This window comes from Ictidomys tridecemlineatus, chromosome 11, assembly GCF_052094955.1.
Source record: "Ictidomys tridecemlineatus isolate mIctTri1 chromosome 11, mIctTri1.hap1, whole genome shotgun sequence".
NCBI lineage: Eukaryota > Metazoa > Chordata > Mammalia > Rodentia > Sciuridae > Ictidomys > Ictidomys tridecemlineatus.
Window position 1 is genome coordinate 43,301,266 of NC_135487.1, and position 14,019 is coordinate 43,315,284.

Here is a 14,019-nt window from a genome sequence, read left to right on the forward strand (position 1 = left end):
GTTCAGTTGATATATTTTTACACACTCACAATATATTTGTATCACTTATTAATGTACAAATATATATTGCATTCTCGGTAAATGTTAATGTATGAAAACTCTAAAAGTCTTCAAGAATTAATGTTTGGATTTGCTTGGAAGCATCTAGCTGGCTGATGCTCCTTGAAACCTCAGTGGGCAGATTTTCCTTTTTACTGCTCAGAACCCAGAGAAACTTCAAGAGCCACCATGAGTATGTGTGAATATGGTTTTATCACTTTCATATTTTACAGCTATATAAACTTTTAATTTTTAAAAAGAAAGTCTGTGGCTGAATATAGTCTGGGAAGTGGACTGGGCAATTGATGTGTCTAATTTTGTAGAATCTGAAACAAGGCAAAAGTATGTTGAAATACTATTAAAATCCAGGAATTACACTGGTTTTCAGGTGAGAATCTGGCAAGATCACAGTGCTCGGAGTCCTTTTTCCAATCTTCTTTGGAACATACAAGCGGTTCCAGGGGTTTCTGGATCAGGACACTAGGCTGATGCTTAATTCTATTGGATTGTTATCCCTACTATTTTTATAACGTCCAGGCTCCTCTTCAGGAAAATTAAAGAACTCCGATGACCTGAACTACTTTCCATAGGGCTCCAGCAGGGAAATGCAACCCTAGGCAGTGGGGGAAAAATAACCCCCCAAAATAGCTCTGCCAAACAAGCAAAATGTTTTGGCTTGCCTGATGCAGTGCTCCCGATGTGGGAGGAGAGAGATGGCAGGTGTGTGCGCGTGAGCATTCGCCTGCGTGTGTTTAGAAGGCCATCTGTCAGCCTGGTGATCCAGCTAGGCACAAAAACAACACACATTTATGGCAGCTGAAGGCAGAACAGGGCAGATCTGTTGAACACACAGTGCAGGAAGGGCAGGGCCAGGAGAATGTCGGCTCTGAGAGCCAACTCTGTTTTAGTTTGACATGGTGCCTTTGGCCCCAGAATGAACAAGAACTGAATTGTCTGACCATAGGTGAGCTTTAGATCTAAAGGCACTCCTTTATTCCTTCATTCCTCACAGTGGTTCATTCATCCATTCACTCACTCATTTACTTCCTAAGCAGCTACTCTGTGACAATGCTCTCTGGTATAAGAAGTCATGATGAATGTGGCACTGTTACAGCTTGAAATGTGAGGTGTCCCCCAAAAGCTCATATGTGAGACAATGCAAGAAGGTTCAGAGAAGAAATGATTGGGTTTCGAGAGTCTTAACCCAATCAGTGAATTATCCCCTGAAGGGATTAACCGAATGGTAACTGAAGGCAAGTAGGGTGTGGCTGGCATTGGTGGCATGGCTTGGGGGTATGTATTTGAATCTGGCATATCTAGAGTCTCTCTCTCTCTCTCTGCTGCCTGATCATCACATGAGTTGTTTCCCTCCACCACAGTCTTCTACCATGATGTTCTGCCTCAACTCAAGCCCCGAGGGATGGAGCTTCTGCCTATAGATTAAGACCCTCTGTAACTGTGAGCCCTTAAATAAACTTTTCCTCCTCTGCAGTTGTTTTGGTTGGGTCTTTTAGTTACGGCAGTGAAAAAACTGATAAGGACAGACATGATTTCTGTCCTCAATGGACTCATGATGCAGGAGGGATGGAGTGAAGGGGACCAAATCTCAGTAAGTAATTCAATGCAACAACATTTATTAAATATCTGTTAGTCGTTAAAGCACACTGAGTGATTGCACAACTCAATGAATTGGTTTTCCTCTCACCATTCTATAGGTGAGAAGACTGAAGCACAATAGAGCAAAGGATTCACTGGAGGTGCCATAGCTGGTCAGGAAGCTGGGATTTAACTCAGATCTGCCTCAAAGAATGTGTTACAACCTTAGTCCTCAAAGGCTAATTCATAAGATTCAGGCCGTGTGCCAGCTGCTGAGATGACAGAACTGCAGGAGATGTGAATTTAGCCAAAGCTTTTGGGGAAAGCAAAGTGCAGTGGTTTCCATGGATACATTAAGAGAAAATGATGGTCCATTGTGATTGTTGCAAAGAGAGGTATAGGGGTACCCCAGAAAGACTGATGACCTGTCGTGGGGAAGGACGGCTTCCCAGCAGAGGTGTGCATTCACTTGGAGCAGCTGACAGGCCAGCTCCCTGAGAACTGTCTGCTGGAGCATGGTTTGTCCTAGCAATACGTAGAAATGTTCCCAATCGAGTTCACATCCAAAAACGTTTCCTCTAACCTTCTAAACAAAGGTAAAGGGTGAGTATTTCTTTCTTTTAACAGATGATGACAGAGGGTCAGAGATGCAGAACGCTACTTAGACAGCCCCAGTAAGTGGTCCTGGAAATAGTCATGCCCACACGTGGCTCTGAAGAGTAGACATCGTCTTTTGGCACTGGTGGGTGATTTCCCCCATGAGAGCTGCAGGCTGAGCCAATCATGAGCTCTCTGTAGACCTGGATCCAAGGGAGGAGACACTAGGTGGAAGTTAGAGCCCCAGCCCACAGGGCAGTTTCCCTTCTTGTGGGGAACTTGCAGAAGGCATTAGCTCTCTGGGAGATGCTTAGTATGTGGGTTGGGTCATCCCTGGCTTAGTTGTCTTGCTGGCTAAGGGGAAGGTGACAAAGGGTTAGACAGTGAGATCATGGCAGGGGTTTTCTGAGCACCGAGTTGCTCTAGACAATGAGTGTTCATCAGAGAGGCAAGAGGAAAGCTAGAGGGCAGCAAGGTCCCAAGGGAGGGAGGGACTTGGCGGGGACTTGGAGGGCTGCTGGGAAGTTGGGTGAGTGGGACTGACTTTCCAACACACATACTGTTTTCTCATCAAGTTAGGTTCAATTACCCCTTTTGGTAAGTGAGGATCCTGGGATGCAAAGTTAAGAAAATGTACCAAAATCCCACAGGAAATAAGAGGGGAGCTCACATTCAACAGGTCCCACCTGTCTCTATGCTACAGCCTGAGCTTTTACCTCCTGCCTCTGTTAGGCTTTTAGGGATGAAGCCTATGGAAAATAGCTGTGGAAAGTTGTCATCATATTAGAGGAGATGGAGGTTCTTTGGAGAGAGCAAGTGAGGGCCATTGTAGGTCACTCACGCAGCCCAGAAACATCCCAAGCAAACTTCTTGTACCTTTAGTTAAGTGCAGTTTTGGGAGTCAGAAATACAGGTGATTCCCTTCAAAAGAAAGGACCAGAGATTTTTCATAAATGCTTTCTACAGAATAAGTCACCCATCTATTAATTAAATAATCCATAATTGCAGGGTGCCTGGCCTCCACCCACCAGGGCTTACTTCTGGTGATGCAGGTCCCCAGGAAGTTCATGTGGATGACAGGGAAGAGGAGGAGCCACTGAGGGAGGAATGACAGGTCTGGGAGGCACAGGGCAGGGGTGATTAGCTAATGCTGCTCAGAGCAGAAGTCCAAAAAGCTCTGGAGAACAGAGCTTGAAGCCCATGTTGGACGAGGCCTGTAGGGTACAGATCAGGTGTGACTCCCCAGAAAATGAGGGTTCAGCAGGGCTAGGGGACTTGGGACAGCCTGCATCGGTAAGGACATGGAGCTTGGACTTTGGTTTTTTTGAAAGCACAAAGATGATGGGTCTGAATGGTTAATAAATTCACAAAAACCAAGGCGGCAAATGGAGCACATTTCCTTACGCACCTAAACCTGTCAGGGGCACAGACTGAATGGGAGGGAGATGGGCAATAAGGGCAGGAGGAAACAGAAACGCAGAGAGCAGGGGTGCTCAGGGACAGGGGCCTGAGGAGATTGGAAGGCTGTGAGCAACACTACATGGACCAGAGTCCCTCGACTCAGGTGGGTGCATTGCAAAAAGGGACAAAGGTGCCCAGAGGGTGAGCAGAAAGACTCCTGGCTCACAGAGGCAGAATTTCAGGTTTGGAAGGGATGCCAAGGGTGCCTCCTGCCCTTCCATTCATTCAATGTTGGAACACCTGTCTAAAATGTGGTCTTCAGCTCTGCTTGCTTCGGTCCAGGGATGGGGACCTTGCCCTCTCAGGTGCCAGCATTCCCCCCCTGGGATAGCTCTGCTTGTCAGGAAGGCCACCTGCGCTTTCAGCTACAATTGGCTTTCTCGTTCTGCCACCCACTACTTCTAGTTCCATGATGTGGCCTCCACAGTGCAGGATGGCCCTCTACCACGCTGTGACCCCTGGGAGTCCCGTTCCATGTTCTGCGGTTTCTTTTCTCCAGGCTGTACATTTTGTGGTTTGTGGAGAACAGGCTGTCACCTGCTTTCAGTTACTCCTTGGTGTACAGAACAGCAGTTTTCAGGCTATAACTAACCCTGAGTTATTTCATTTTATAATGAGCTACTCCTTTTATGAGCTACTCCATTTTGGGTTTAAGTGCTGAAGTAGAACGGCTCTACACCTTATTTGTACAAGTGAAAAACCACCATCTGCCTAGCCCAACCATAAGGCACAAACTGAGAAATTAATTGTGCCAATAAAAATGACCACCTGTGAAATTAATGAATCCATCAAAAGCACATGGATATGCAGGGGTGTATCAAACTCATATCAGAAAAACCAGACCCATGAGCTTATCGAACACACCAGACCACCAAATGAAGCAAACCCCTCACTGGAGGTCCACAAAAAGGGGAGCATCTGAGACTGGCTACAACAGCACCCCGACCCCATCACCCAGTCACTGATCATGAGCCTTGCCCAGGAAAATCACTACAGTGACAAACTTTCCCACTTTTGTCCTTGGCCTTCAGCACAGCACAGTTTCTCCTGTCCATGATGATAACAGTGCATGGCCACTCCAAGATGACCCTCTCAGAGACTAATGTCCATCTGGACCTTGGCCTAGAATAAGTTCCTGTGCTTTGACAGCTCTGTGCCCTGAACAAGTTCTTCAGTCTGGTTCATAATTTTATGTGACCACTTTCAGTGACTCTTAACATTCCTATCTGCTCTCTGCCAATGCTTTCAGGTCAGCCACCTGAATACCTGCAGCTCCCTTGCCCCTTTCTTAGCCTTTCTGTAACACATGTAACATGTGTTGTGTGTTGAGTGTTACAGATATCAGCAGTTACAATTGGAATAAAAGAACTGGTGATTGCCTGGCTTATTAGGTGAGTACTTACTGCTACTGCTGAAAGTGGTGTAGCCTGTGGATTTGTTGCTATTCAATAAGTTCTGACATTGTGGAAAGACACAAACATGTTTGTCTATGTTAACAACATAGATTGCTCATGACAGGGTCCTGAGTTGCTCCTAATGAAATGGGATTTCAGATCCCCTAATTAACCTTATCTTGAAACATGAGGGTATGCATTTATTTCTCTCATAGCAGGAGATACAGAACTCATAACAATGCTCTAGATACAATCATTTTAGTGTCACAGAAGCTCTGTTAGGGTAAGAGCTGGGATTCTTAAGTATGTGTGAGATGAGGGAGATGGATAGTGATGAAATACCCTAATTGTCTTTTTTTTTTAGTATAGATTGTGGCAAAATCACAAGTACCCCTACTGAAAAACCTTCATTGGTTCCCTAGTGCTGCCTGAATCACTATAGAGGTTACGTTCTGAGTGATAGTTTGGATTTACGTTCTGAGAAGTAGCAGTGGATTTAGATATTGAAGATCTGGGGGTTTTCCTTCCTGACTCAGGTTCCCAGGAGTCCCACAGGGTTGAGATACACAGGACACCACTGTCCTTAACGTGGTGTGCCTCCTGGGTTCTCTGCAATCCTGCTACACATGACACATGACCTTTTCCAACAATGTCTTGCTCACAACTGGACCCTTACATACCCCGAAGGCCCTGCCAACCCTTCTCCTATTATAGTCCTTCCAAAACTTCACCACTTTCAAGTTGGAATGGGCAAGTGTCCTCAATCAATCAATCATCAATCAATGACACTGTCCTCTATCTTGACCAAGTATAGTAAAGCCTTGTCTGGAGTCAAGGAGCAGCTGAAACCCTGAGTTCCTTGGGCAGGGTGGCTTGCATGGTTTGAACCACTCCCATACACACAGGACCAGGTCTTATCCAGACTCACCCCCATCCCCTTCACCCCTCCCATTCCTGCCTCATGACTTTTCCCCCAGGCCCCACGGAGGAGTTGGCAGCAAAGCCACCTGGGCTGCCATACTCATTCCAGAAGAAGAGCGCCCTCCACAGGCCGCAGGCACAGTGTGGGTACCAATCCAGCAACAGAGGGAAGATGTACTTACACTTACAGGTTGACTTTTTGGCACATCATAAACACCTTCCTTCTTTTGGCTGGTGGGAACCTATAGAAAAATCAAATTCAACATAATCAAAACACTCTGGTATTCCTTTTTCACAGAACAAAGCAGCCAGATTTCAACTGCAAGCTGGCTAAGTATGTGTGAGATGGCCCCAACCCCAAGGGACTAGCTGTGAAAGCATCAAGCCAGGCTCTTCCCCAAGGAAAACCAGCTGGAGGGAAGGGGGTCAGGAAGGAGTGTTGGCAGGGCAGCTCTGCTCTGGGGCTTCCCATAGAATTACAGAACTGGAAGCCACAGGACGTCAGGAAAAAAATAATCCTCATTTCACTAAAGACAAAAACTAGGCCCAGGGAGGTGACATAATTTGCCTGAAGTGATTAAAAACAGTTTGTAGCTGAGTTTACACTGTTCAATGCTAAGACTAAGATCCAGGCTGTAAAAATACTGTTGATACCAGGATCCTAGCACAGATAGAGCTTCTTTGGGGATCATGTACAAACCATCTGATAATCACCGAAGGCTTCATTCAGGAAAAGGCCACACATGGCACAGAAAGCCTGGCTCTAGGATCCAGAAGATCCTGATGGCTTTTAACATTTGCCTGTATCTTCCTCCCTCCCTCCCTTTGCTCATCCATCTGGTCTTCTTGGGCCACATGTATTAAGCATATTACCCTGAGCAGGTCATTTAGTTCCTCTGAGTTCACTGTTTTCAAATGGGCTCTATCAGCTCTGCCTCATGCTCAGGTTATTGTAAGGATCAAATGAGAAAATGGATCTTCGATAAATAAAAACTATTAGGCACCATGACACTGTAATGTGTTAGCATGACCATTTCTTTTGCGCTCGAACATTCTGTATGTATGAGCATATTTTATGACATTAACAATAATGCATCCAATACTTTTCCAATCAAGGACTTTGAATGGATACATTCCAGGTTGGAAGCCACCATTAGCTATTTCTTTCCCAGCAACTGCCAGAGCTTAGCCCACGCCTCCCCTTCAGGGACCAAGCAGCAGTGGATTTCTAATGGTTTGATTGTGTGTCTTTTTTAACCAGACTGGGGCTCATCAAGAGCAGCCTTGTAGTCTCATTCCCAATAGGCACTCTGTAAGCATCAGCTGTGTCAATATACCAGAGGAACATGGGGGAGAGTGAGGAAAGGAAAGGTATTTGTGAGGCACAGACCTGTTAACCATACTCATGTAAGAGAACATGAGCTTATACTTTCCAGTTCCTCAGCCATTTTCATTCTCGTTTAACTTAAAATTCTTATAATAGGCCCAAGAAATTGGTCTTATCATCTCTCTTTAAAATTATAAAAAGTGAGGCTTAGAGATGTTAAGGATTTTGCCTAAAGCTTCAAAGCCTGGTGGGGTTCAAACTCAAACCCAGCCCTTGCTGACTAAGACCTTTCCTTCCTTCCTTCCTTCCTCCCTTCCTCCCTTCCTTCCTTCCTCCCTCCCTCCCTTTTTTTTCTTTCTTTTTTTTTCCTGGTACCAGGGATTGAACCCAGGGGCACTTATCTCTGAGCCACATCCACAGCCCTTATTTATTTTGAGACAGGGATTTTCATTAAGCTGCTGAGGTTGGCTTTGAACTCGCAATTCTCCTGTCTCAGCCTCCTGAGCTTCTGGGATTGCAGGCATGAGTTATCATGTCTGGCAAGACCTCAATAGTATGCACTAACATAGCCTGGGCACTTTTTATGTGCTGGGCACTGTTCTAAGCATTTGTGTTTTACCCACATTTTCAAGGAAAGTGCTGGTCAAGTCTATCAGGACTCCAACTGTCCTGGTGATGCAGAAGAGGAAAACGAGGCTGAGAGAGAGTACAGTGGTCACTGTCAGAGGAAGCCAGGAGCTGGAGCCTGGGGAGTTTACTTTTGCTTACTGCAGTATACAGTGTGTGTGTGTGTGTGTGTGTGTGTGTGTGTGTGTGTGTGTGTGTGTGTATGCAGAGGGGCTACTTCAGGGGCATCTTCTTTGATATCACATCCTAAGTTCCCAGAGGTTCATGTGCATTCTTGCAGAAAACAGAACTGTTGAGTGAGCGCGGCTATGAGGAAGATACCCTTCCAGAGGCACTTTTGCTAACCTCAGTTTGCAGGGAGCCAACAAAGAATGTAATTTTTGTTTTTTCTCCCAATACCTGGGCTCCATTGAAAAGGAATCCTCTCAGAATGTCTATGGAGTCCTTGCAAATGAGGGCCAATAAATTACCAGCCCTCACTTTTGTTTTCACTAGCTCACCCTTTACTGAGCAAAATGAACAGTATTCTGTTCCCTGTAATTCACTGCTCACTACGGGCACTTAGCACAGTTGAACCGCGGCTTGCCTCTCAATTATCCCTGCAAATGGAGAAGAAGCCATGCGATGGATAAACCCAAACTGTGCATAATTGAAAAAGCTTTCCTATTTGGCTCTCCCATGGGTGAGATATCAATCTGCCTGTTTGTCCTTTAAGATTTATCTCAGCTGGGACATCTCAGAAGACTTTCCTGCCCTCCCTAGGCCTGGTTTGCAGCCCTGTTCTGTACTTTTGTAAGCTCAGGTGCATCCTCTCATTAAAAAAAATAAGAGCTACCAAGAATCTGTTATGTATCATGTGCTGTGCCTTTCCTGGGAGAAGGACAGTGAACAAGATGGATGTGAGCCTTGATTTGATTTAGTGAAGGTCCTTGTCTTATTTGGGGAGATGGAACAGTTATCAGTCTACTAATGTAGAGTGAATGTAAAATATGCTTCATCTTTTTCAGGGAAGTTACTATATTACACTGCAACTGTTCCTGGTTCTGTGATCCCACAACTCTGTTAGCTGCTCAGGGCAGGGTGGATACTTTATTTTCCTTGTATTCCTACCTGCAAATATCGGCTAAACAAAAAACCATCTAATTATTCAGAATGGATTGCATGGGTGCCAAGGTCTGTGGTCCTGGCTCTCATCTCTATGTGTGTGGTCCATTCTATCTATACAGACCACGGTGGTACCAAAATGTGGCAGAAGGGACAAATTGATCTGGTTTCTAATCCTGTCTGTGTTACAGGCTATTCGACTCAGATCACTTCTCTCTCTGAACCTCTGTGTTTCCTTATCTGGTTCTCAAGAGCATCCAAGCTTTATCAATAAACCCCTTTAGGATAGAAACCATGCTGTGGTCACTATTTCTTCCTCAGGGGCCTGGCACATGCTAGGTGCCCATAAATACTATTCTGAATGAATGAGTTCATTGATGTTAAATTACTCTAAAAACTACATATTAAGTATTGTACACAGAGGATACTTTTACTTCTGCAATGTGTTCATTAATAAGCATGGAGAGGCAGTTCAACACGTATTGGGTGACATAAGACCAGAGCCTGACCATTTTAGAATGATGAAACTTGACACATGTGTAGTGATTAACAATGATTTCTGAATAAATGAACTTGAAAAATTCATTGATCTCTAATTATAAGGAGGAAGATCTGCTTATGTAGGCAGTTTGCTAAGGTACTCAAGAACAGGTACTTAGAATTGGAGATCCTGATCTTGGTGGAATGGTTTTTCTTAGGTTGAAAATGACAGTCATGATAGCTGTTCTTCCTATCTCATGGAGTCAGTGGAAGAGCTGAAATTAAGAGGTGTAAAGGGTGCTATGTATAACAAAAAACATTTTTAATTTCAATTAAATGTATAGAATCTTAAATGACCAAATATAATGTTATTTCTATCAACCGCTCTGTTTATCACGAGCTCTGGATCACTGTAAAAACAACTGGTTAATTTTTCTGAGGCATAGAAGCAAAAGACAATTATAATTACTAATATGGTTGGGAAGATAAGACTCCTGATCTTTGGAAAGAGGTCACATTTACCCCAGAACCTCACCCTTCCTCCTGTTGCATACAAATAGCAAAGTCAAGAGAAGGAGCTGTGTTCTGCTAGGCTTTCTGACAAGAGAAGGTGAGCATATAAGTTCTACTGCACTTAATACATCATCACTGCACTTAATACATCATCATAAGACATCATCAACAGCATCTGGTATTGACAACCCTGGGAAATGAAGGAAGCATCGCTTACATGGGGACTACTGTGGACCCAGGGCTCATCTCTACATCATTTCTGAAAGCAGAGAATGCATTATCCCTATTTTATAGCCCAGGAAATTGAGATACAAAAATTATGTACTTCACTCAAGGTCACAAAACAGGTAAAGGGGATGAGGTCCCAGGCCTGTTTGCCTTATTTCAGAAGACTGGGAAGGAAATAAAACCTAAGATCACTGCCAGCCATGCTTGAAGTAGAACAAACACTGCAAAGGACTTGGGAGGAATAGCCGTGCGCCCTTGCAAACGCTTAAGAAAAAAAGAATGAGGCTCCTAATAGCTGCGACTTAAGAGCCCAGCTTATCTCTTGTTAAGTGCGTTGGGTTCAGGCAGACTGGCAGTGCAAGAGAAGAAAATGACCAGGGGCCTTTCCAATAGATGGGGATAAAATATTCATTCCCTTAAATGGTGCTTTTCTGTTAATGATGGGCAGATGGGAGATCAGAGGCCAGAGCTGCTAAGACAAGTGTGATTTTTAGATAGTGACTTGAAGCATGCACAGAATCCAAGTATGGAACTCAGAATCAGGGAATTCTGAGCTGAAAAGAGCCCCAGCATTTATTTATTTACAGAGGTCAGAGAGATCTGCCTCTAGGGATTCAACCTCTCACTAACTCTGTGACCTAGCAGGTCCCTTATCTCTGTCAACTTCACTTCCTTTGTAAGGTCAGGAAATGTCCCCATTTAAGCCACAGGGGGTGTTATGAAAGCTAATAAGATGCTGCATATAAACCCCATTCAGAGAGCCAGCTCACTGTTCATACACATGAGTACCCCATTTCTAAGAGTCCTGCTTCCCTGTTAAGTAAACTAAGATGCTTCCCCCAACATCAGTGTACTATGGTGAGGTGTTAGTTGCAATGGGAAAAAAAATCTCTTTCCCCTAGAGATTGAGCCTTACATGCTCATTTTCCAGATGAGTAAAGTGAGATCCAGAGAAGGAAAGGAACTTGGCAAGTTGAGTCAGTGGCTGAGCTGACATGTGTACCAAGGCCCTGAAGCCACACAACCAGACCCACGTTCTGTGACCAGCTGGGGGCCTCTTCCTTAACATTCTACACTTGGGGTTAGAATGGCTTGTTTTATTTTCATGCCTCCATGTGAGTCTGGGAGAAATCATTCCCCTGCTTTGTTAATGGGGACACTTAGTCTCTGAGAGGGCAAATATCTCTTCCACTGTCACATATCAAAGATAGTGACAGAGCCAGGACTGCACTGTAGCTCTGTACCACCCTAATCCAGATTTTTCCAGCACACTGGGATAATCTTCTCTCCTAGCACTTGCCCCACCAGGCTCTCAGAGACTCCCCAAACAGAGCCAAGACTGGATTCAGAAACCTACTGCAAGCCAGACAAGGTGGCGCATGACTGTAATCCCAGTGGTGTGGGAGGCTGATGCAGAAGGATAGTGAGTTCAAAGCCAGCTTCAGCACCTTGGTGAGGCTTGAGGCAACTTAGTGAGAATTGTCTCAACATAAAAAATAAAACTGGGCTGGGGATGAGGCTCAGTGGTTAAGTGCCTCTGGGTTCAATACCTGGTACCAAAATAAGAAAGAAAGAAAGAAAGAAACCTACTGCAAAGCCTGCTTTATTTTAAAGGTGCTCTCTCTTCCTGGGATGACTAGCTAATGACTCCTTTGGCCTCACATTCAGACACTGCAAGGTTGCACAGTACTTTAAAATATGACACTGGGGACAATTGCAGCTTTTCTTTTTAAAGAGAGAAACTTTATAAATTATGACTTTAAACAAAACCTCAAAGCATAACCTCATACTTGAACAGAATCCAGATGAATCCAGTGGAAAGAAACAGATTATTATTCCACAAGGCTTGTTTAAACAGAGCGGTTGGTAGAAATAACATTATATTTGGTCATTTAGGATTCTACGCATTTGATTGAAATTGAAAATATGTTTTACTTTTATTATGCAAGTAATACACGCCCAAGGCAGAATAGCAGACCACACAACTAAGTAAGTTAAGGAAATTAAAATCAGTGATTAAATACATTAAATTTTTCCCTCTCCCATAGTATTTATGTTTTAAATTAGGACTAAAATTCTAATTAGTGAAAAATTGCAGACCGCCGTATTTATTTGACGTGCTGCTGTGCGGGTGTTGCAATTACTCAAATAGCAGCTTTGAGGGAAAGCGTGGGAGAAGCCTGAGCTCTGTCTCTGCGCATGCCTGGCTTCAGATCTCGGCTGTGAGTAGTTGAATAACTGGGAGGAAGCGGCTCAGCTTTTCTGAGCCTCAGTTTCTCCCTCTGAAAATGAGATTAAAATACCTGCTCTGTGGCATATTCTTGAGAATTCAATGAGTTTAAAAAAGTGTTTGGCATTCTCCACAGAGCAAATATTTGAGAATATTAATTTTCCCTTCCTTCAGGGGGGATAAAACTGTTAGCTGGACCTTCTTTTATTTGGTTAGTACTCCATGTGTTGTTTTCAGATAGTAATTTTGAACCTACTGCTTATTGTTAGTACTGGAGTTAGCTTTTTAAAGATATCTGATGAGGAGCTGGGCGAGGCTGTGCAAACCTGTAATCCCAGCAGCTTGGGAGGCTGAGGCAGGAGGATCTCGAGTTCAAAGCCAGCCTCAACGACTTAGTGAGTCCCTAAGCAACTCAGAGAGACCCTGTCTCTAGATAAAAATACAAAATAGGGCCAGGGATGTGGCTCAGTGGTCAAGTTCCCCTTAGTTAAATCTCTAGTAGCCTGCCTCCCAAGTCAAATAAAAATAGATTTAAAAAAAAAAAAGATATTTGATGAGGGCTTTCTTTTGAGAAGCAAAGAACCCTCTTATTATATGATGAGGACAATCTGCCTACTTTAATATAATGAAATGTTGCATTTTGCTTCAATTAAAAAATGGTTATGACTGTTCAATATTAAAACACTGTACCCAACTGTCCATTCAACATTTCAAAAACAAGGCATGAAAACTGCTGGTAAATTGCTGGGGAACTAGAAGCCAATTCATTCAAAGGTATTTCAACAGGTCTGGAATGACCAAGAGACCCCTAGGCTCTCACTGAGACCCCTCCGTGCTTCATGCATTTCCTAGTGGTGCAATGGTAAGAGGCAAACAATCTGATACCTGGTAAATGTTTTCTTCTGTTTCGGGATCACGGATTGGCTCGTGTCCAGCCTCAAACACAATGTACTATTACAGGAGCCGCCAGAGAGGAAAGGTCAGAGGTGAAAAAGAAAGAGGGAAAAAAAAGCATTTGGAATTCAACATACAAATCACAGTAAGCATTCAAGAAACAGGCACAAGAGAAAACATCATGAAGAAACATTTTGGGTTACTGAAATAAAATGGTCTTGTGCATTCTGGACTTTTAAAAGGAAAACCGTGCAGATCTGTTGATCAGTCCTTCAGCAATGATAGCTCTGGGCCCCCGAAGATGCAACCTCTTTGTTCAATGGCATTGGACTCAGTATTAGCTGAATACACTGGCACTGCTATCTAATGGGAATGCCTAAGACCCCGACTTTGCAAATCTTGTTATGGTTGAGTCGCCTTCCATTGCTCACTGGACACCCAAGGTCTTTGCTCAAACCCTGAAGAGCTCAGAAACCCCAGACTCCCTTGTCTCATAGATATCACCATGTTCTATATTCTCAGTTTTAAACACTGAACATTAATTTTGTTTTTCATGCACATGTTTTAGATTCTAAAGGACCAGGACATTTCAAAGAGAATCCTCTTCT

The 14,019-nt window shown here is 43.9% G+C and overlaps 1 protein-coding gene across 9 annotated transcripts in view; it reads right to left on the bottom strand.

The window, feature by feature from the left end:
* Dab1 (DAB adaptor protein 1) overlaps positions 1 to 14,019 on the bottom strand; it is a 1,131,390-nt gene that overhangs the window by 64,862 nt on the left and 1,052,509 nt on the right. For 6 of the 9 annotated variants that reach the window (XM_078026347.1, XM_040288738.2, XM_005326018.5 and 3 more), the window contains 2 exons: positions 13,403 to 13,468; positions 6,191 to 6,250 (listed from right to left, as the gene is read on the bottom strand). In XM_078026347.1, coding sequence (XP_077882473.1) covers positions 6,191 to 6,250; positions 13,403 to 13,468 — 126 coding nt within the window. Of the gene's footprint in view, positions 1 to 6,190; positions 6,251 to 13,402; positions 13,469 to 14,019 lie in introns of those variants that run through there. The other 3 variants (XM_078026348.1, XM_078026349.1, XR_005735199.2) reach the window with 2 other exon arrangements.